Source organism: Bidens hawaiensis, unplaced genomic scaffold (assembly GCF_021521415.1).
Source record: "Bidens hawaiensis isolate Kalapana, Puna unplaced genomic scaffold, B.hawaiensis_p1.1 tig00029633_1, whole genome shotgun sequence".
Taxonomy (NCBI): domain Eukaryota; kingdom Viridiplantae; phylum Streptophyta; class Magnoliopsida; order Asterales; family Asteraceae; genus Bidens; species Bidens hawaiensis.
The window spans coordinates 127,971-152,829 of record NW_027494913.1 but is presented as its reverse complement, the minus strand read 5'-3'; the positions used below and the strand labels follow the sequence as shown (position 1 = coordinate 152,829).

At 33.9% G+C, this 24,859-nt stretch overlaps 2 protein-coding genes and 1 pseudogene across 3 annotated transcripts; 1 reads left to right on the top strand and 2 right to left on the bottom strand.

The window, feature by feature from the left end:
• Positions 1 to 344: 344 nt before the first annotated feature.
• On the bottom strand, positions 345 to 727 carry LOC143579228 (uncharacterized). The gene has a single exon (XM_077062600.1). The coding sequence runs from the start codon at positions 699 to 701 to the stop codon at positions 402 to 404; it is 300 nt and encodes a 99-aa protein (XP_076918715.1). The 5' UTR covers positions 702 to 727; the 3' UTR covers positions 345 to 401.
• A 7,953-nt stretch (positions 728 to 8,680) lies between these two features.
• On the bottom strand, positions 8,681 to 12,688 carry LOC143579208 (protein BTR1-like; annotated as a pseudogene). Its single transcript, XR_013143415.1, has 8 exons — positions 12,539 to 12,688; positions 10,909 to 11,143; positions 10,727 to 10,834; positions 10,465 to 10,659; positions 10,052 to 10,128; positions 9,791 to 9,886; positions 9,662 to 9,723; positions 8,681 to 8,963 (listed from the first exon to the last, which is right to left on the bottom strand). The product of XR_013143415.1 is annotated as a protein BTR1-like (transcript).
• A 1,827-nt stretch (positions 12,689 to 14,515) lies between these two features.
• Positions 14,516 to 18,079, top strand: LOC143579207 (uncharacterized). The gene is made up of 7 exons (XM_077062586.1): positions 14,516 to 15,719; positions 15,795 to 15,913; positions 16,022 to 16,432; positions 16,497 to 16,719; positions 16,791 to 16,956; positions 17,751 to 17,853; positions 17,942 to 18,079. Exons 1-7 carry the CDS (start codon positions 14,622 to 14,624, stop codon positions 18,057 to 18,059), a joined length of 2,238 nt encoding a protein of 745 aa, XP_076918701.1. The 5' UTR covers positions 14,516 to 14,621; the 3' UTR covers positions 18,060 to 18,079.
• Positions 18,080 to 24,859: the final 6,780 nt, after the last annotated feature.

Below are 24,859 nucleotides of genomic sequence, written 5' to 3'. Positions count from 1 at the left end.
TCTTAATTAATAACAAATATTCAATAGATTAAGTTTATAAATGTCTAATTATTTCTCAAATCACAAGAGACAGCTCTGCATGTGCCCTGTTCATCCATGAAACAAACAAAATATTTAAACAGCAAACATTTCCAATATAAAGATCTTTGTGTAGTTTATTTGATCCATCAATTTTGTATGATAATCATAATATGATATAATATCTCACAAATATTAATTCACAATTTAACTCTTGTACATAGATTATTTAACATGATAGTTTGACAGAAAATTAAACAAAAAAATAAATAAATAAATAAAACTATATGTATATAAAACTTCATATCATCATGAACTCCAACTGAACCAAATCTCGCAATTCTTTTGTCGCAAACTTTTTGTCGCAAAAATTTACGAAACACTCAAACACACCTCCGTTTTCGCGACGAATTTTGTTCGATTAATTCAAAATAAGTCGCGAAGAACGAATCGATCTCATCTCTCGCAACGATCTCAACAAAGTGAACCTCACGAAGCCTTCTGTTACAAACGCGCCTCGGTTTCTTCGGCGCCGGAGGACAGGCGACGGTGGCCGGAATCCTGTGCTCCGGCGAGGTCGGCGTTACACACTCCTCAGCTTGCGGTGGTGGAACGTTGAGTTTGAGAGGTGGTAATTGGATCGCCGGAACGTCTGGCTGCCGGAGTTGTTGATCGGTGGACATGGTGACGTAATTGTGATCGGAGATTATTATTATTGTGATTGTGAGAGTGGAGGTGTGTTTGGTTACGAGTATATGAGGGGCAAAAGGAGTGGCGTGCGATGTAAGGTAATTGAGTTATGTAGGCAAAGAATATGTTGTTGAGGGTAGTTTGGTAATTTCGTGTGGATTATTATTCTTTGGGAAAGAGTTTTGTTGGAAAATGCTTAATGTTTGTCTTAAAGGTGTGATTAATATTTGATTATTTGATAATGACTTTATTGTTATTTTTTACTATTTATGTGAATATACGGTTTAATTGACTGGTGTGTGTTTATGGTTTGACGTTAATCAGTTATGAATTAGGTTTGGTGGAATTTAAGATGACTGGCTGAATATGTCGTTTGATTCGTGTTTAAAGATGGAGTTTTACGTCATTAGGTGTTAAGTGAAGAAATTAATTGACCATCACAAGTTTAGTTATACACGAGTGGTGACGGCGTTTGTATTTATAGTGCTGAAGTGTTACCGACAAGTATTATGTACTGTGGAAGTATGGAGCACGTGTTTGATCAAACCGTTGGTGTTTGACTGTAGAATCGTATTTAGTGCGTGCTAAGGCAATAACACATTCGTGTGAGCGTTCGTGTGTAAATGTCATGCGCTAATGTTTCTCTTGTGTACGTATTTTTAGTGTATGTTTAATAATTATGAATTGGTCTGAGTCAAAGGTTGGTTATGTCCTAGTCTTGCTTTGTCCCTTAGTTTCATTAAGTGGCCTTAGTTGTAGGTGCCTCCTCAAGACGTTAAGCGTATAACTTTTACCCGAGTTTTCTTTAATCTTTAACAATGGTTGGAGCATCCACAATATACGATTGAGTCTTCCTAAAACGAGATGTCAACTATAAACTATCCATATTGCTTTGGACGCTCTAGTCCTGGCTCACTTAGGAACAACATCAATGAGACAGGTTTTGAACCTAAAGCTACAAGATCTAGCCTTAACCATCACACTCATACAATTGGGCCTGAAGGCGAAGATGCCGCCATGTTAATGTCATGTGACATACGCTTATGCATCTAAATTAATCCGTGTCCAAATATAGATATACACATCATTAGTTAGCTTGTTGCATGTAAAATCTTCTCTATTTATGGCTTTTAATAAAAACTTTAACCGAAAACATTAATCATGATTGTTGTTTTTCTGATATAAACTTCATTTTTCATGTGATATATAATTATAATCCAATTAAGATCTCATTGAATACACTTATTACATTCTAGTTTAGAATGCCTGTAGAGTTGTAGTAATTGAGACCACCATTCATTCTATATTAGGATTTCAGGTCATATTTGTAAGAAAATTTGTTTCTTAAAATTTGAAGATAAGAAATTAAAACATGAACCGAGCCTACATAAATACAAGTGTAGTAACACTCAATTAAAATTTTTAAATGCAACAAAACGAAACATTTTAATTTCTAATAAACTAATAAATGTTTTCTTTTGTGAGAATTGAGAAGGGGTAAAGAACAATTACTTTGCTAATAATAGCGAATTTGCATAACAACTTGCTTAGGATTTAAAAAAAAAAATTCCTAATTTGACTTAAGAGGTCTAACTGATTAAGAGGCAGCCTCTGAATCTTTCAGCATGTCTCTGAGATATAACCATTAAGAGACTCAATGAGCCATTAAAATATACGCCCAAACACACTATACCTCATACTACTTCAGATTTAACCTTTTAATGAAGTTATTAAAAAACTACCAAACTAAAGTTTTATCTTGTTTATTGTTATGACTAATGATATCAAGACACCTATTTTTAGAAAAGAAATGGAACAAAATTGTCTTTGTTAAAATAGTCAATTCAATTTAATTTAATTTTAATTTCTCTGACTTTTTAATTGTTAATTAGATTTTTTTAAAATTTTAAACGAATCTTTTAAATGGGCGCTACTGGCTTAATTCACCATATCGGGATACACTTGTCTTTCGATTCGTAGAAACCCCTCATCTAAGGCCAATGCTCGTGAATACTCGCCCGAAGGCACGGCCATGCAGTGAGATATAACCCGTTTAGTTCAATGATTCAACTAGTGAATACCATCTACTCGCATAGTCTCCCATCGTTATGATGCAACCCAAGCTAAATGATGAGGGCGGGAATCGAATCTGGGTTGCATACAACACCAAGTCTCCCTTCTTGCCACCCCACCAGCTTTTTTTTTTTTTTTTTTTTATAAAAAACCCAACTTTAAAGAAAAAATAGTTACTTGTTGCATGTAAAATCTTCACTATCAAAGCTTTTAGCGACTAAACAATTGGAAATAATGAACCATGAATCCATGATTGTTGTTTTTCGGATATAAACTACATTTTTTTGTTGTGAGATAAAATAAAGTACAATTAAGATCTCATTAAATATATATTTATATTCCAGTTTAAGATGCATGCATAATAACTAAGACAGCTGTAATAACTAAGACAACTATCCGTATTACATTGCAAGTTCATGTCATTTTTGTATAGATTTTTAGAGACATTTGTTTCTTAAAATGTGAATATAAGAAATTCATGTCATTCTTGTAATTGTATTAAGTAATAATGAACCAACGCTCTGTGGAGATGTTCATTTAATCCGTGTTTATCCTTATTGATAAAAATAGAATATGTTGATTTAATTCAATTGATAAAGTAGTTAGAAGTTTGATGCCTATGTCTCATTTCCAGGTATTTTTCAGTGTTTGAGTTTATCACAATCCGGCATCAAAGTTTTTGAATCTGGACAGGTCGTCTCGGGTTTGGTTTTCTTTAAAAAAAAATATCAGTAACCCCTAAATTCACAAATTCAGCACAAACCAATCAACACATATTTCTAACGTAAATATATAATTCTAATCAAGCTTAAACATATTGCAATTACACATAAATCATAAGTGATAAGCATAAACAACCAAACAAAAACTAATTGGGTTACTAGTGTATTGCCTACTTTTTAATTACTAATTAGATTATAGATGATTAATTTGGTTATTGGCATACTTTTTAATTGAAACTATAGGTTTCTCGTTAATATAATGTTTGGGCTAATTGCTCAATTCAGTTGAGTTAGTATTTAGTAATTTATATGGTTTCTTTAAATACTTTATTAGAAAAAGATTATACACCAAAAAATTAACTAGATTTTTCATAATTAGTGGGTTCAGATCGTTTTTTTAATAATATTGGGTTCGCTTGTCGAAAAAGATTGTGTTCGTTCGTTAATATGGTCCTATATGTATATATAAAACTGAACATATTAGGTTTGGACGATACCCAATATGAACCCAAATGCCTACCTCCGCCCCCAATGGCCACCGGAATTGGGATGGGATGAAAGGCGATTGTTTTTGAAGATCTCTGAAGATTGAAACATATGAACAACTATATACTATAATATTTTCTACGTGTAAAATAAATAGTAAATGAGTCGAGTGCAAGTTAACCTTGAGTGTAAGACGAGTTAAAAATGAGCCAACTTTTAGCTCTCTTAAATTTAAACGAGTTGTGTTTGATTATGAGCGAGCTGGATCTCAGCTTATTTTGCTTACACATGTCAAAAATACAAAGTTAGTATATGTATCTATGATTGCATGTTTGAGTGAGGGGAAAAGAGAATATAACAATAGAACAAGATTGATATAACAAAAGAACAAATTCTTAAGAGAGGCATACACCAATATCAATAGTACTACTGTTCATGCAGTATGTCCATATTCATATTGCATAGTGCGTGTGACCATTTGTGTCATTATCTATATGAAGAAACACTATATCGAACTAGATAGTCCGATCGGGTACTTCTCCCAGATGTGAGTACACTGAAGCGATGAGAACAAATCCAAGTTAATGCCTGCAAAACAGAACATGTGTGTGAGATTGTGGTTTAGTGGTATGGTACTTGACGCATCATAAGTGTGACGATGGGTTCAGGTCCTTGCAAATGCAAGATAAAAGGTAGAATTTTATGTGGAAAATATTTGTTGTTCAAAACTAATTATAATAATAATAATAATAACAACAACAATCCCTTAATTATTTTTTAGGAAAATTTCCAAAATAGCCATTTTTAAAAAGAGAAGTCCCAAAATAGTTATTTTTTGTTGATTATTTTCAAGAATTTGTACTTGAGAGACACATTGGGGAAAAATATATATTATGAGGGAGCAGACCAAAGATTTAAAGATATGTAGGGAGCAGACCAAATATGAGAAAATGTTGATGGAAAAGTCAAAATTTTTTCAAAATATTAATGGAAAAGTTCATATTTTTTCTTAACTTTTCTTCTCAAAATACAGTGTTCCAAGACTGTTTTTTTATGTATTCTACCTGAGCTGTACATGTATGTATGTATGTATAAGTTTCTTATACACACACACACAGTAGAAATTCAATAAATTAATACTCGATTATTTAATAAACTCTCTAAGATAATATATTTTGTTGGTCCCGACTCGGGGATAGGATGCTAAGTTAATAATTCGCTAAAATTATAAGATAATGCATTTTTGATAATTTCTTTAGACCCCATATAAAATATAAATTAATAATTCCTTATATATAGCATATTACATGAATAATTTATGAAGGTTTCTTGAAAAATGACTCAATTGTCTTTTGTTTTTTGTTGAAATCTCGTCTCTAATTTTTCTTGAATCTCGTCTCTAATTTTTCTTAGCATGGTAAGAACTTCTGGTGTTGTTTTCTCATAGCTCAACAAGAAATTGTTCAATGTGATTGCCGCTTTAATAGCTTCGTTTCGCGAAGGGGGCTCCATTGTAGAACTTTAATCATCTTCTTCATCGATATCATCTTTATTAATTCCAATAACGCTTTCAATAATTTATTAATCAGTCAACAACTGTGCAACTACATTTTCTTCTTGGTGAGTCAGAACATTCTAGTATAAATTAATAAAATATTAATTAATATATAAATTAATAATTATTAATTTATCGATTAATTAATAACTCTTTTAATTAATAAATTTTGGTGGTCCCAAGTGTATTATTTTATAGAGTTTCTACTGTATATATATATATATACAGATTATATATATATACATATATATATATATGTATGTATGTATGTATGTATAAGTAAGTGTGTGTGTGTGTCACATGAAGGATGAAAGAAGAAGAAGATTGTTTTGAAGAAATACAATAATCTCGTCTCGTAAGAACAAATATCTCTGAAATGCGTCTCCCAAGACGAATTTTAAAAAACCCATTTTTTAAGAATTTGAAAATATGTACGGTCCAGGTAGGAAACATAAAAAAACAGTTTAGCATACTGTATTTTGAGAAGAAAAGTTAAGAAAAAATATAAACTTTTCCATCAATATTTTGAAAAAATTTAGACTTTTCCATCAGCATTTTCTCATATTTGGTCTGCTCCCTACATATTTTTAAGTCTTTGGCATGTTTCTTTATAATTTATATCTTCTTTCAATGTGTATTCCAAGTACAAATTCTTGAAAATAATCAATAAAAAAAGACCATTTTAAGACTTCTCTCTCTAAAAATGACCATTTTGAGAATTTTTCTTTCTTTTTTTAACATTTTTGTGTTGATAATAAATTTGGAATATAAAATTTGTTTATTTACGTAGAATCCACATAAATTTTAGTGTCTCACGGCAGCCTCGGATTCCGAGCAGAACCGTTAAAGTTAATGAGTGTGAATGATAGTTGGCTTCTGATTAAAAAGTTTACCAAATACATGTCTCAAACCGCCGTCCATTTCACGCTTTTCTACTTTTTCTCCTACATAAAATTCCCTCATTTTCTCTTTTCTTTTAGATAGCAAAAATTATTAAATTATATATATTTGAGTATAAACTGTTTTTATAATATTTTTAAACAACAAAAACCTGAACATTTAGGATCACCCTTACAAATAGATCACCTTTCACCAAAAAAGCACAATATGGCGAGCTAGCCCGTCCATCAATGAGGAAATTCGCAACTGAGAAGACCCCCTAGCTAAACCGAGGAAAAAGAGCTCTAGAGGAGACTCCAACACACGACATCCAATAAGAAAAGATAACTGGTCTTTGGTTGTCTTTTAGAATATTTGACTTGTTACTTTCACTAAAAAAAATGTATGCTCTTGATATAACATAAGCTTAAATAAAAAGGTACAAATGTACAATATAAGAACGATGGAAAGTAAGAGAGATACCTTTTTGCATATTGAAGTAATACAACAAAGTGTAGCTCATACTCAACCTTTTCCTCATGTTTTATTACTCAACATGAGATTGGTGAATAAAGGAACATGTATTAAAAAAAAGTAGAATAAAGGCCAATCTTTTTGCAAGATCTATATATATAGTTGGATATGTTATTATTTTTACTTATATTATGAATGTATTCTGACGTTGAGTCATTGTCTAATGAGTTGAAGTATTATAAAGAGCATTTAAATACAACATATGGTATTTGTAATAATGTTTAATAAAACCAATATTAAGTATAGAAGTAACACAATACAACTAGGAAAACCGTATTTTATTGATTTTACTAGCGACTTGTTGTCGTTCTAAAAAACTAGGGGCAAGGGGAGGAGTTAAACGGCCGCCTTATTTATCGTATTTAAGACAATAAGTATGGATGTGTATTTGGTTCACTTAGCTTACTAATTTAAATGAGTTTTGTATTTAACGTCACTTTTATTCATTTGTAATTAATTAAAAATAAAGAGTATATATGGATTTGACCTATCTCAATCTATCTTCACAAGTATCGAAAATATTCCTGTTTGAAGAGGGCTGTTTACGAGTCGAGCTCGAGTCGAGACAGAATGGTTTCGAGCTCAAGCTCGAAATTAAACGAGGCAACTTAGCTAGGCTCTAGCTCGATTTTGAAGTTAAAGAGCTTAAGATCGAGCCAACGAGCCGAGCCTGGGATCGATTTTGGCTCGGTTACAAAAATGATCCAATCAACTCAGGATGTTTCAAAACAACTTTTTATAGCTAGTTTTATTCGAGATTTCATCGAACGAGCCACGAGCTCGAGCTTCGAGCCTTGAGCTTTTTTAACAGTTGTTTCACACTTCCATCTAAAATCTAAATCCATCCATTTTTCCATCTAAATTGTAAACATAATGTGTCATCTAATTCAACACTTACACAGCCAGCAAGGCGATATAATTAAAAGGCAACTTACATAGTTCTTTTTTTTTAGAGTTTTTGTTACATAAGTTTCAAACATTTACATTCTAGCCTCTCATTCTTACCGATGAAACTTTTGTTTTCTCAATTTTTACAACAATACTTCAAAGTTCTAGCCTTACAACTTTTGCCATCAAGCTTTTGTCACAAAACTTTCAACCTTCAACTTTGGCAACAAAAATTTTACACTTCTTTAACTATAAAACTTTTAGGCTTTCAACTTTGGTCACAAACTTTTTACCATAACAAATCAAACCTATACCAACCAAGTGCCTATCACACCCCCACCACAATGTGCGGAGCATTGGAAAATGTAACACAATTAACACACTCCACCATAAATTAATAACAATCAAATGATAGCGGAATTTACAACATAGTTGTATGAAGTAGAAGCATAATTTTATGTCTCTGCAAATATACAAATAACACCATCAACTCTAAAACGAATAAATCTCAAAATATACTTTTATCATCTACCACTCGTATCAACTGTAGAGTATTTTTCATCAATCATAATCGGTAAACAAAAACTTAGTGCCCATCATCTAGTGAGCCGACTTACCGACTATGGTGAAAGCTCGAAAGACCGAGGAGATGGTCGTACAACCAACGAATGAAGTTCTAGTGTTGAAGTTGTATATAAGTCATAGATCTTTGCCCAAAATTACAATTTAAAAGATAATAAAATGAATAAATTAAACTTATCATTCTATAATCAACCAAAATCACAACACAAGACAAAAGCATCAACAATATTAAACATTCTCTAACAAAAAACACCTATATTTCTTCCAATCTGTGATGGATCCCTTTGTATGTTAGATTCCACTTTTAGTATTCTCTTTCTATTCCATCAGATATGATATAGGAACTTAAAAGATAAAGTAAAAAATTAAATGAAACAGGTACCAGTTTATTGCAGTTTTACTTGACCGACAGATTTTCAACCGAAAGATGGTCAGCAGTTACATCTGGAGGTGGAGCCAAAGCTGAAGACACCTTGTGCATTATCATGGCCTCTGCTACACGGATCGCCCTTTGTGATCCCGATATCATTACTTTCCTAAAAAAAAGAATATAAAATAATCATATATAGGACTCGGTTCTTAGAATGGACCAGACGGGTTGAAACCCAAATCTTCTTAATTAATTTGAAGATTTATATCATTCTTGGAATCATAGGTGCAGTAAAATAACCATAAATTGACAAAAAGAACCAGCTGGTCCATACAACCCGCTCCAGTTTCTTTTGACCCAAGATCGGCTCACTAAAAGCTCAAATTGAGAGGAGCTAAAACTCAAGCCTAAAGTAAAATTTTTTAATAAACTAGCTTGAGCTTGAGCTTCACTTATCAAGCTAAAGCTGGCTCCAAAAGCCTAAAAGTTTCCTATGATTTATAAAATCATGATAAAATAACTAAATAACATATATTATGTTATATATAAAAAGTTAATCAAAATATATATAAAAGTAATTAAAATTGTATACAAAGTTGATTATTAAGTAATAAACAAGCTGATCTGAAGATTGAAAAACTACTCATGAACCAAGCTCAAATTTTAGAAATAGAACTCGAAACGAGCCTAGCTTGAGCTCAAGTCAAGTCGAGCTCAGGATCAGCTCGTTTGAACTCTTAAAATTGTTGAGTCAAATACCGTTCTTGAGGTCGCTTACGTGAAAGATATTGTTCACTAACAATGTACCAAACATTTTCTCTGAACTTGCTTTAAGGAAGTGAAAATGTTAAAACAAAAGCATACCTATCATATGTCCCGGGTATGAAATCACCTCGTTCAGAAATCTTGACCTGAGCTCCACTAATCTGCAAGGAGAGACTGATAAGACCAAAAAACACATGTAATGAGCAAAAGTGGAATATTGATACTTACCTGACTAATTTCCATGATATTTCTACCACCACGCCCCACAACAATCCCTATATGATCGTCTGCAACACGTAGAGTCATCGAGTTACTCATATCTTCCTGCAAACACCAGTAAAGCTTTCTGTAAATTGAACCATACGAACAGATTTCAAGAAATATATGCAATGGTATTCAAATAATTATTAGGTCAAGTTTTTGGAAATTTGACCATAACAAGTATGATTAGAGATGAAATAGAGGCAAAACTATTAGGTAGTTAATAACCTTATTGTTCTGAAAGCGGTTGTTCTGGAACTTTCCACCGACCCCAGGTGGTCCATAATTAGGGACATGGTGAGGTGCTGCAGAACAGACAACGAAAAGAAAATAATAATATGGAATAATTAGCAACATAAAGTTGAATAAACATAACCTCAAAGTAAGACAGAAAATAATATTATCCAAGAGTGTTGCTAAATGAGTCGTTAAATGCCAAAAAAGTGCTACATATTTGGGTCACGTACATCACAAATTCATTGACAAGTTTGTACTAGAAATGCTACATGAAAATGTCTCTAGTTACAGTCATGATACATAGCAAATGTATTAGGATGGTTTTACAGTACAACTATCAACTAAGCACTTGTGAATGTATGTGGTACTAATGAGGATTGATTCAAGTAAAAAAGAAAGCATACCAACATACGGAAAGGTAGGCCCAATGGACTGTACATAGTAGACATCTTCAGATAACTTAAAACAGAATCATATTAATGGCTTGCCCCAGCTGCTGTGAGGTGCCAATAACTGTCACCAACCGATCATTCAATCCAATATATGCGTTATCCTGAGGTGAGATCTTAATATTTGCCCCAGATTCTTCAATAAAAGACCTGTAATGTAAACGGATCAAAACTCTAAGTTGTCACAACACTAATATGTGGTGAGCAGCATTCTTACCTTATCGTCGATCCCCCTTTCCCAATAATTCCACCACAAGAGCTATTGGGTACAATTAGTCTGACTTTTGATCTTGGCTCGGCCTCATCACCATCTTCAGCATAAATTGATTTAACAATGAGTAATATTGTGTAAGTTAAATCACACAGGCTATCAGATGCAAATGTGTAACAATAATTACCTCATTAACCAACTTAGTTAGGATAAGTTCAACAGCCTCGAGAACTTCATCAATTGTTCCAGAAACCATAATAACCCTATCGGATGTTCCTGGAAAATATTCGTAATTGCGTGACAATTGGATCCGTGCGTTAGATCGTGATTGGAAATCAGAAATTGTTGTTCCACCCTTTCCGATTATTGAACCAGCTTCAGCATTTGATGCAAGAAACCTCAGATATGTAGTCTCTGTGGTGTCTTCAACATGAAAGTTGAAACTAAACGTTACTAGTAAAAAATCTCATAATAAGATAGTCATAACTCATGTTTACACAAGACCTTGAGCATGGATATGTAGATTTATGAACAAAAAAAAGGTGATTTTTTCCCCACAATTCTACTATTTGATAAATTGTTCTTTTTGATTGGCAAGTTTATTTTGTAATTCATCTGAATCGTAGTCCTGTGGATCTGATCATGTTTGTGTTCTCAAAAGAAGAAAATCAAAACATTAATATCCTATTCAATCATATAATAATATATTAGCAAACACGTCAATACGCACAATAGCTTGAGTCACCCCCACGTTCACCATGCACTCCACCTTTTACTTGCAATTTCGAATTTTACTGCCTTGCTTTCTTTATTCCATGAGTTTTATTATTGTTCGTAGATTAGTGGCTTAGTGCTCCATGATCATGTAAGCTATTTCATTGTCTTGTTTGTAAGCCTATATAAGGCTGCTTTATCTTGTTGAGCCAACTAAGCAAAAAAATGGTGCTAAATATTGTTCATGTTTCTACTCTAAATTCTTTGGAAACTAGCCATCTCGAATCAGCTTCATATCACACGTGCTGAAATTGTCGTTAACAGGACTTTGCTAGCATTGACGAAGCTTACTTAGGGCTTAGTAGTGTAAATTTACCCGTTTTCGCCAGAATTTTTTTATGCGTAGTGTAAATTTAGGCGTTTTCAGCCGAAAATTTGAGTCCGCCCCCCCATCGTTTGTGAATTTTTGTATACATTTTGAGTCCAGCCCCCCCGGTGTCTTAGTCCAAGCTTCGCCACTGTTTGCTAGATATCAAATTATCAATATAATCAAAATGCTGTTTTAAAACAACTGGTGGCTATGTATAATAAGTCACTAGCTTTAGTTAATGTTATTACAACAGAACAGTCCAGAATCCGCTGGCTGCAAACTTCAATGTAACTTTTTACTCTAAATTTATAGAATATTTAAAACTACAAGCACAGAATCTGCTAGTTTTAACAGTCATTTCAAATAATAATGCAGCAATGCTATAACTTATAAACAAGCAAAGCTCTACATATAGCCATACAAAAGATCTGCTGTTATTAATCAATTAAATCTAATCAATAATTCAAAACTAGCAGGCACAAAAACGAATCTGAGATGCAATTATCTGATACTGACCTAAACACAATCTCAACGCTGTATATAAATATTATCTTATTACCATACACATCATCAAAACGTAACACGATATCAATATCAATAACAAAGCTCAAATTCTACGCATGACAGCAATTCGTCTGCTAAATGAGAACGTAGGTCAAACAGAATAAAAAATTAGGTCAAAATAAGTGGATCAAATAGGTCACAGATCGAGTAACAACAAATAACGGTAATACCTGACGGAGGAAGTGGCTCAGGCTTCTGAGGCGAAGATTTTGCCGGAGCATCTCCGTCATTAGACGACGCGTAACCGGAATCCGGTGATACCATAGCCTTGGAGCTTGATTTAAAGCTTTAGTCGTACGGAGATTAATAAATATGAGATAGAGTTGAGTCCGGTGATGATGAAGGTTGTTGCAAACTCCATCCGTGAGAACCTCCATTGTTCTTCGGGTTACTTACGTAAATGGTCCCTCTATTATTTACTCAACTTCAATTTTTATAGTAAGTGTCGGAAACCGAAAGCATAGCTTATAAGACCATCCGTAGACGGACATTTTGAGGGCCCAAAATGCTGGGAACACCACCCCTGGCGTTTTTTTGTGTCGCATTTTGGGTGAACGTTGTGTACAGAGAGATAGGGAGGAAAGAGATGTGTTTGGGGGGCATTTTCCCACTACGCTTGTTTTTTGCAAAATGTTAAAATGAGGAGCAGTCGCTACATGGCGTAAAATGCCCGAGTATGTATAGTTTTGACTAAAATGATACATTTCTGACACGACATAAATGTAACCTAAATTTGCAGGTCTACATTTAGCCCATAAGGTTCTTGTTATAGCTGTGAGCACGTATAGCTAAATGGCTTGTGATCAGGTTAATATGGTTGGTTCACGGGTTAATCTTTTTATTTAAAAAAGAAATCATTATGTTGTTATGTCATAACTTAAAACCAGGTGAGTATTTTAAACTAAAATTTAAAGCTCAAGAATAAAGTTTTACACTAGGATTTATAGTGCATGGATAACTATTTCTTACACATAACAGTATAACACATTTGCTATTTATGTTATGAACTTACCATTTTATGCAACTATTATGTAAAAGGCAAAGAATAAAAAATTTCACGTCAAACGAGTAGAGTTTGCATCAATCTTGATTATCAGATTAATTTGATCAAATGTAAAAAATTCGAACATGGCGAACGACTCATTTAGTATTACTTAAATATTTAGTTGTTTATTTATACACGTATCTAACTATTCTTACATGGTTTCTTTTATTGCTTTGATCTCTTTATTTGATTCAGATTGTGATAATTTATAATTATAGTTTTATATATAATAAAAGTACATATTATTATTTTAATAAAGTAGTTTATTAAACCATTACACTTTTCAATAGTTAATTAACGAAAGCTCTTGTTCATTGTTGTTGTGACCGGACCGGACCGGCCGGTCGAACCGGTCCGACCGAGATTCGGGCCATTGACTGGTCCGGTTCTATATACACGATCGGCTGCAAGAGAACCGGCGGTCCGAACCGGTTTGACCGGTCAAACCGAAAAACCGGACCGGTTGAACCTGTTTTCAAAGGAAAAAAAATATTTTCTTTTTGAAAAATCATATTTCTAGCATGACTCGTCTTTTTTTACCAAATTTGTTCGGCCGGTTGAACCGGTGAACCGGTTGGCTGTCCGGTTCGGTTATTAAAACATTGCTCTTTTCGTATACGTGACATTGGAACACCTTTGTGTAACTAACCATCCTCAAAACATTCCTTTTTGTTTCAATGTTTGTACTTTGTTCTAAGATCTACAATTGAGCAGTCAAAGTGGACATAGTATACAGATAAGATTACATTTGCATGACACGTGTACACTATATTGCATCTGTAACAAGCATTAAACATCAACAATTATCAACTGCAATTGCTCACTTGTAAAGTTTCTTTCAAATACAATATTAAGTGATAACGTGCCAATAATAATAATCCCCAAATACCGGTATTAGGGCTAGCTTGTTCATCACCAAAACACAAACAATCACTCAACCATAAACAATATCATCATCATCATCATGTAAAACACAAATTCTCTCTCTATTTGTTTCCAATTATATTGAAAAAGATCTCATACAGGTACATTCTCTCTGTTCTTCTATCTACAGCTTCCAATAATCCAATTCTAGTTTGATCTAATCATATATTATTGTTTATTTAGTGAATTGGATTGATCATTGATCTCAGTTTAACGGTAGGCTATTGGATATGGTGAATTTTGTGTTTAGTTAGTGAATTCAGGTGGTTAGGGTTAGTGAAAAGATGAGTGACGTTCAATCACAACCGGTGCATAAGCCTGAGAGCTCGACGGATGCGTATTCAGAATTTGATGAGAGATTGGAGGAATTGATGAGAGATCATTTGGATGATTGTATGTCGTTCGAGTCGTGTGGATTTCCTCGTAATGATGAGGATGGTGAGGAAAGTGAAGGAGGTGATTTGGTTAGGAGAACGAGAAGGAGATCTGAAGTTGAAGGTGATGATATAGCCGAGACGTCTGCTGCGAGAAGACGACAGTCGCGGATTTTGAGCCGGTGGGCTGCTAGAGAAGCGGAGGATATGATCACTACGATTGAGAGAAGGACCCGTGAGTCCGAGTTGATGGCGCTTGCGGGCTTGCAGACGGTTTCGACACTTGGTTCTTCGTTCTTGAGGGAATCTCAATCTGATTCCCATACCAATGTTGAGAGACCGAGTACACGTGCATCGTCTATCTTGCAGATGTGGAGAGAACTGGAAGATGAGCATGTTTTGAACCGTGCTAGGGAGAGGGTGAGAGAAAGGCTCAGGCGACAGAGTGGTGTGGACACTAATATGTCAGAAAGCCGGGCAAGTGAACACGAGAGTGATAATGAATATGGAGCTTGGTCCAATGATCAAATGGACGCACAAACCGGGCTTCAAGAAGATAATGGTTCTACCCGTGAGCGGTCTCCTGATTTAGGCGAGGCTGATGTTGAAAGAGAGAGGGAGAGGGTGAGGCGTATAGTTCAGGGCTGGAGGGAAACTGGTGTTCCTGAGAGAAGTGGTAGTCCACGATCCGAGTGGCTTGGTGAAACCGAGCGTGAAAGGGTTCGGATTGTGAGGGAGTGGGTGCAAATGACTAGTCAACAGAGGGGATCTCGTGGCAGTCATAGGGGTGAACAAGGTGCAGTGGTTCATGATCAAAGTAATGATAGGACACATGCTGACCATGATGAAGGTCAACCAGAACATATTCGAAGGGACATGCTGCGGTTGCGTGGGAGACAAGCTTTACTTGACTTACTTGTGCGGGCTGAGAGGGATCGCCAGAGGGAACTTCAGGGCTTAACAGAGTACCGTGCTGTTTCTGATTTTGCTCATAGAAACCGAATTCAGGTCAGTTATATTCCTTTCAAGCAACTAATAGTATCATTATTGTTGATGTGTTAACTGATAATATTACCATGCCAGTCGTTACTGAGAGGCAGATTTTTAAGAAATGAAAGGCCTGCGGAGGAGGAGAGGCTGCCATCATTGGCCGCAAGTGAGTTAGTCCAGCTCAGACAACGCCATACGGTCTCTGGTCTTAGGTACATTTTGTTCTTTAATGTTGCCATGCATGTTGGTTAAAACATGTAATATTTATAAATGTTAAATAGTTCTTGATAGTGAATATGTAATATGTGTATTTTAATCAGAGAAGGGTTTCGGTTCAGACTAGAAAACATTGTTCGCAGTCAAGTAACCGTCCAATCTGAAAATTCACCAGACAGCAACGCCACTGATTTTAGAAGTGATGTGACTCAAGCCAACACTCCACAGGAAACTGGACATGAAAATCAGGATCAAACTCAATCATTGGTTCAAGAACCCGATACTCATCAGGTTCCAGACCACATGGGAAGTTTGGAAACTGGTACAAATGCTCAAACCACAAATCCACAAGCAAGCATTGATGAAAGTTCAGGTAATTACTGGGTACAAGAAACCTCACGCGAACCGGTTGAACCGCCAAGAACACGGCGAACTGTTATTAGGAGAGCCAACAGATTTCATGCACCGGAGGATGATAATGTGTACAGTATGGAATTAAGAGAACTTGTGAGCAGGTAATACATATTTGTATTATAAGTCGTTTTTTTTTCTTTTTAACTGATTCTGTTTATATTACAGGAGAAGTGTTTCTAATCTCCTTAGAAGTGGATTCCGTGAGAGTTTGGACCATTTGATTCAATCATATGTAGAAAGGCAAAGTCAAGAGCAGCATGAAGCCATTGATAGACCACCTTCACTGACGGAAACATCTCCGCCAGTACCACCGCCACAACCAATTTGGCACCACCATGATATGCCTCATTCTAGTTGGTCCCGTCACAGCATTCATCGTTCTGAACTTGTAAGTCAAGTATCTCATTTGTTGTTTAAATAATAATTCCTTTTTTTTCCAAACGGGAATTTGTTGGACAGGAGTGGGAGATGATTAATGACTTAAGGGCTGACATGGCGAGGCTCCAGCAAGGCATGAGTCACATGCAGAGGATGCTTGAGGCTTGCATGGATATGCAACTCGAGTTGCAACGTTCGGTTAGACAAGAAGTTTCTGCTGCTTTGAATCGGGCCGGTGGTCAACAAGGTAGGCATATGCTAACATATAAACTGAAATAAACATAAAAATAAAAATAATAAAAATTTACTTGGTTATAAATTAGGGGTGCCTATTGGTCGGTTTGGGCTCTCAAACCATACATTCGGTTTTTAAGTTTTAAAGACTGTCCAGTCTTGGATTTTTGGTTTCCGCAATGGTTTTGCTTTTTTTGGTTTTGCCATTTAGGCCAAAAAAAAAAAGAGGAAGACCCAAAATAATTAATTTGGGCTACTGAAATTTTGTTTCTTAGTTTTTTTTGTTAAGTAATGTTTGATTGATTGTTTCACATCGGGTTCGGTTCATTTTTTCAGTTTTTGGTACATTCAAAACCTAAATCGAACTGTAAATTCGGTTTTTGAAAAAACATAAAACTAAACCGTCTGTTTTGGGTTGGCTTCAGTTATTTTGGTTTTGGTTGTGTCAGTTATTTCAGTTACGGATCTGTTTTTTCGGTTTCATGCACACTAATAGGTTATATAAAATTCCTATTTTTTGGTACAGGTTAGGTTGGGTTCACATGTTACGCTTTTTTCCAAGTGTCTATACTATATTTAATCAATAATATTAGCGTGTCAATTATGATCACTGAGTTTCTATTATCTTAATAATGTTTTAATTTTGGAAGCAAATGACTTAAGAGGTTTTCTGCATTAACCGTACATGATGGGTGACTTTTGACCCATTTGGCCCTTTAGATGTAAAACATAACCCGAATGGACCAATTCATAAGTAAATATATATATATAAAAAAAGAAACATAAACATGATGAAATGTGATGTAGGTATTGAATCAACAACTTCTGAAGATGGATGCAAATGGGTTCAGGTGAAAAAGGGAAACTGTTGTATTTGTTGTGATAGCCAAATTGATTCACTATTGTACAGGTAAATACATATTTACCCGTATGAACGCGCAGCCTCAATAAATAAATATTTTAAAAAGTATTTTTATGAGTTTTGATATTTGGTACAGATGTGGTCACATGTGCACGTGCTCAAAATGCGCCAATGAGTTGGTTCGTGGAGGAGGGAAATGTCCCTTGTGCCGGGCACCCATTGTTGAGGTAATCCGAGCTTACTCCATATTGTAAATAAAAAAAGGAAAAAGAAATTATAAATCGAACCAGGAAGAAGAATTCAATCATCTACTGTTTAATGAGGTTGGTTTCTTTAAGTTCTTCGTGTTCTTTCACACGTAAAGTGTTCATTTTTTAATGTTTTTTGATTAATTGTATTGTATAAACAAAGACAACTGGCACGTCTTGATTCGTCGTAAACAAAAGACTTATCCACAGGAATTAATTTTATAATTTAATTTGGTTTTATGCATATTTGTTGTTGATTTAATGACATGTATCACTATCAAGTGGTTGGGAAATTGCATCATACTTCACAATTGCTTGTCATAATGACTCATATTCTCGTTTGTTCTTTCATTGTTTCTTGACCAGTTAAGTCTCTTTCATCAGCAACAATTATTGAATAAGTGCATACATAATGTACATAGAAAACTGAGGTGTTTTATTATATTATTGTTCATTAAAATCATTGCAAGTTCACATTGTTAAGGAATCATAACAGAATATTATGATAACTGTTTGTAAGAGGGCCATGACCCGGGGTGGACGGAGGTACGCCAAGGTGGGCTCAGGAAGGCTTCGTCCCTGTTGGGAACACCACCCCGTGTGGTTTGTGCCTGACAAAAAACCAACCGGTTTGGGATAGCCACCCTGATATCAAGTACGAAATGGAAGCGAACGGGAAGGAATTTTGGGATGGAGCGGGAACACCGGAACATCAACCCACCTCTTTCGTGGCCAAAGCAAGGTGTTCAGGACAGTGAAACCGCGCCCATCACCTTCATGAGGGTTCACGATGTTCTAGCCGTGTTTGGGATTAAGAAGTGTGCTCGGCATTTTCTTGAAGGCTAGCAAAATGGGCAGGTTGGGTAGTAAGTCAAAACGAGTCTCTCTCAGTAGAGATCCAGTTGAAATGAGTCGTCTTAGAACTTATAAAAATTCCAAAATAGGCTCCTTGTTTCATCTAAGTTGAATTCAAGAGTATCAAAATAGGTAGGCTCGCCGGTTTATATTTGTAACCACGAAGCAACCCTATCATTTATAGTGGTAAAATACAAGATTAAAAAGACCGGCCACAAAGAATCGACAAACATAATTACAAGATAGATGTAAGATCAGAATTAACAAAGCCTTGTGTGAAATTATTGAGGTCAAATAGGATATTAAAAGAACAACAATTGTCAGTTTGTCACTGGATGAGTTATATGATATGAAAAGAATTATATCTAAATTAAATATTTGTAAACCAAGCTAAAGTCTTAATTGTATAATACCAATTAACTCTTTTTTTCTTTTTTTTCTTTTTTTTTTTGTAAATTTTGATCAAACAAGAAATTGGTGGTAGCATCCACAATAAGAAAAAGATATCCAAACATACTTACACATTAAATACTATTTATTTATTATTCAAATTGGGTGAACATCTTTTGTCTTTTGTTCTTTCAACATCAACCTTCCAAAACATATTTAAAACACTTCTTAATTTGTGTAAGTCGAAAGGAACTTTCTATATAACATGCTTAAAAGCAGTGTTTTTATAATTGAATCAAGTCTTTTATGTGATTTTGTACCAACAAATGCAAAAGTGTGCAAGAAGAGGTGAGCAAATTGTGCCTCAAGTTGTTGTGTTTTCCCCTATAACAAGTCACTTTATTGCTTTGCTCTCCTGTAAATCCCAAAATTGACCACAATTATAATCAATCAATCGCGTAGCAAATTGCAAATTATATGATATTATATATATATATATATATATATATATTAATATTATTATATAATTATTATTTATATTTATATAATTATTATTATATATTTATATTTATTATTATATATATAAAAGGATATTTATATATTTAAATATCTTATTAAAAAATATATATAAACCTATTTGTTAATTTATTAAATATATTGTTAAATTAATGATATATTAATTTATTGGAGGAAATATATAAATCAAAGAAAAAAAAATCATTATTACAGTTCTTCTCTTTCATATTCTTATATCGTAATAAAGATAAAAGATCAAGATGAAACGTGATATTCAAGGAGAACAAGTAAGGCGGCTTTGAGCTTTATTTAAACACCCGTGAACACTTATTTGTATTGGTAATCGCTATGATATTAGTGAAATGAGAAGTGATTAATAAATTTGTAAGCACAAGTTAAGGCTGACCCAGTAGTGATTATAAATAGGATATTCACTACATCAACAAGAGATGTCCTTTCTTTAAACCGCATCAGAGTGTCACAAGGCTTCATGACCCGGGCCCTTTGACCAGTGGCTGAGCTAGAATTTCTTTTCATAAGAGGCGATCAGGATGCTTAACCAAATTTTTTATAAGGGACAATCAGAATTTTCAAAATTCTGGTATAAACAATACTAAAATTATCTTTCTCCAAAAAAAAAAAAACTTAGTTTAAATATGGGTGTGCCACTGCCCTCTCTTAACATTTTTTTTTGTTTGTTTTTTTTTTCTGATTAAAACTTACTTGTGACGCTAATGTGAGGCTAGCTCATTTGGTATAGACTCTTGCCTATTAGGTAGTGTTTGTTATGGAGAAATGAAGATGGAATGTAATAAGTCATTCCAAAGGAATGAAAAAAGCATGTTTCGACACCATGTATGAATGAAATGGATCATTTCACATGGAATAAAACTCCTTCTATTTTTAGGATTTTCATTCATTTGGATATAGGGTAGCGTTTGGTATGCAGGAATGATAGTAGGAATGGAATGATTCATTACGTGGGAATGAAAAAAGTGGTGTTTGGTTGCTCAATGAAATGGAATCATCCATTACACATGGAATCCCATTCCATCAAAACCATGGGAAAATTCCCAAAATAGCCCATTTTAGAGAGAGAAGTCCCAAAATAGACATTTTTTCCTCAAAATCTTTTATAATTACTGTCAAGACGCATTGAGAAAAGATAAAAATAAAGACGAGATTTCGAAAGAAAGTCAGGTAAAAGACGAGATTTGGAGAAATAATGTCGGTAAAGTTCAAATTATTTGTAATCTTGGAGCAAAAGTTCAAATTTTTCTAAAACTTTTTTACTTAAAAAAAACCGTCTTGAGAGACTGTATTATTATGTTTCCTACCTTTCCCGTCCCTATTTTTAAATTCTTGAAAAATTATATTTTTGACAATTATACCCCTAAACCACCACCACCACCACCTTGAACCACCACCATCACCTAATAAGTAATAACCCACACCACACTGAAGTCCGAGTATCACCGCCGTCAACGAACCCAATGGACTTCGATACACCAACCAATCTCATAACCAAATCCCAGATCGGATTCCGAACAGCTGCCGGACTCTCATCCTTTAACAACTTTAACCTTAATACAAAACAATATATGTGCTCATGGTTTTTGTAATTAATGAAATGCTCTATTAATCAAAATGAAACTTAATACAAATCTAAACGTCATATACATCACATGTTTTTACAATTTTTCTTAAATATAAACTCCAACTAATTACTCTTACTCAAACAAAGAGATTCAGAAGCTTTGTTTCACTACAAACACTTTCCCATGTATTCGTTTCCGACGAGTCCATCGCCGTCCACTGCGTGGTTTGTCTGACTGAAAACAGTTCTAGCATTGCGTGTATGGTTCCACCTCGGAGTACCGCCTCAGCTGCTGATTGACACACGTGCCACTTTCCCGTCGACAGCAGTCCCACCGCACCATTCACCGTCCACCCACACGCTTCCAACAATAGAGATTCAAACAAAGCTGAACAGACAAACATACAATCAAATTAATCTATGTATGGTTCAAGGTGGTGATGGTGGTGGTTCAAGGTGGTGGTGGTGGTTCAGGGGTATAAATGTCAAAAATATAATTTTTCAAGAATTTAAAAATATGGACGGGAAATGTACGAAACATAATAATACAGTCTCTCAAGACGGTTTTTTGAGTAAAAAAGTTTTTGAAAAATTTGAACTTTTGCTCCAAGATTACAAATAATTTGGACTCTACCGACATTATTTCCCCAAATCTCGTCTTTTACCTGACTTTCTTTCGAAATCTCGTCTTTATTTTTATATTTTCCCAATGCGTCTTGACAGTCCAAATTATAAAAGATTTTGAGGAAAAAATGGCTATTTTGGGACTTCTCTCTCTAAAATGGGATATTTTGGAAATTTTCCCTCAAAACCATTCCTTCCCACCCCCTTCTTTTTATTATTCCATTCCTCCTTCACCTTACTTTTACAGCACCACCACCTAACAACCACCGGTACCACCACTACTAGAGGTGGCAATATGAGTGAGTTGAGTTGGATTTGGGTGATGGGTTAGAATGGGTTTTGGTCAGGATGGGTATAGGTCAAGATGAATTTTTAAAATAGAGGGTTAGGATGGATATGGGTCAAGATGGGTAAAGTTAATCCATCTTGACCCAAGTAAATGTTGAAATGCAATGGGTTTTAAAAACCCCTCAAAAAAATATTCAAAAAATTAATAAAAAAATAATAACTTAAAATATAAATCGAAAACGCAAAAAGTAAAACAACTAAAATGTTTCTCCCGTCTTCCTCGTTCATAAAAAAAAAGAAAAGAAAAGAAAAATCTCGGTTTCGTCTCGGCTCAGGTTCGGTTTTTTTTCGGTTCATTTTTGCTTTTTTTTCGTTTCGTATCTATTCGGTTTCAATGTTTTCGGTTTTTGTTCGGTTTTGATTTCTCGGTTTTATTCGTTTTAGGATGGGTATGGGTCAAGCTGGGTAAAGTTAACCCATCTTGAACTAAACAAATGCTAAAATACAAAGGGTTTCAAAACCCCTCAAAAAAATATTCAGAAAAATTAATAAAAAAATAATAACTCAAAATATAAATCGAAAACGCAAAAAGTAAAACAACTAAAATGTTTCTCCCATCTTCCTCGTTCATAAAAAAAAACTCGGTTTCATCTCAGCTCAGGTTCGGTTTTTTTTCGGTTTCTTTTTTCGCTTCGGTTTTGCTTTTTTTCATTTAGGTCAGTTTCGGTATATGTTCAGTTTCAATGGTTTCGGTTTTGATTTCTCGTTTTCTATTCGGTTGCGTGGGTTTTGTTTGAAATAAAATTGAATAAAGCTTGTTTTAGTCCATTCTAACCCATAAACAAACTCATTCTAACCTATAACCAAAAGTCACTAGCATCTATCCAACCCATCCTGCCCTTCTTGTAAAATTCTTTTGATCCATCATGACCCATCTCAGTTTTAAAAATTATCTAAATTGACCCAAAACAACCCATTTGGGTTTTTTTTGCCACACTTAACCACTACCATCGGCACCACCACCAACTCCACCGCCACCACCACCGCACCGCCACCACCATTTTCGTTGCCGGAGCTACCACTGTCGCCATTGTAGAGTTTTTTTTTTGGGCGGGGGGGGGGGGGGTAAAAAGTATTTTTAGATACGAGTGTTTTTATTATTTGTATTTCATTTGTACAATTTTTTTATACCAAACAATAAAAATTAATAATTGATTTAATTCCTATAAGTTAACCAAACAAGACAAAAGAATGGTAATGATCAATTTCATTCCCTTGTCCGTTCCATTCCTCCTTTATTTCATTACCTCCAACCAAACATACCCTAGGGTCCTGTTCGTTTCTAGGATTTAGAAGGAATTCTAAGGAATGGGATTTTGAATCCCATGAATTGATAGGTTCGTTTAATTAAATGAAAGAATGAAAATGGAAACTAAATCCCATTAAATCCCACATTTCATGGGATTTTAAAATCCCACCTATTTTAAAGGATTGTTATGGAAAATAAAAACCTCTCCAAAAAAAATTCAAAAAAATTAATAAAAAAATCATAACTCAAAATATAAATAAAAAATGAAAAATGTAAAAAAACTAAAACGTTTCCGCCTTTGTCCTCGTTCTTCAAAAAAAAACCCGAGAATGAAGAAGATTTCAATTCCAATACATATTAACCAACCAAACACATGAAATGGATTCTCAAACATTCCATTCCATTCCAATTCCAAATCCAATTCCAATTCCAAATCCTTTAAAAAAAGTTTGTGAAACAAACGGGCCCTAGGTGTTTTTTTTCATTCCTTCAAGGAATGAAAAATGAAGGAATGAAAAAGTCAAAAAAGTTAACAATTATTATTACTAGTATAAAGTTATAATTATATTATTATTATTATTATTATTATTATTTTCCAATTATAGTTATTATTATTATTATTATATAATCATTATTGTTTTGTATATTATAATATAACTATTATTATATTAGAACTATTACTACATTATCAATATATATATATATATATATATATATATATATATATATATTTAAATTTGATGAGTTAACATTCACAACACATATACGGTTTAATGATCTCGTTACAGTACGAGGGTCCTAAAAATAGTTATTATGAATATTCATTTATTATTAATATTATTTATTTTTATTTATTTTTTATTATTATTACAAATAAAAATATTAATAATAATAAAGTGATTAATCATTCCATTTTTAAATGGTAACCAAACATAACAATGGAATGGTAATGATCCATTTCATTGGTTTGTTCATTCCATTCCTACATCTATTTCATTCCCACATTTATTCTATTATCCCGTACTAAACATACCATTAGTGTGAGGTTTTGGGTTCTCATCCAGACAAGTGATGTATATATAGGAGTTGGGGAGTGTATTGGAGTGTATTGGGGAGTGTAAATAGTTTTTTTTAACATTACATTATTATAATTAATTTAATACATATTTGCCTTTTCTTTTATGACTTGTAAGATATAAATTTATATATAATTTTAAATATGTCGTT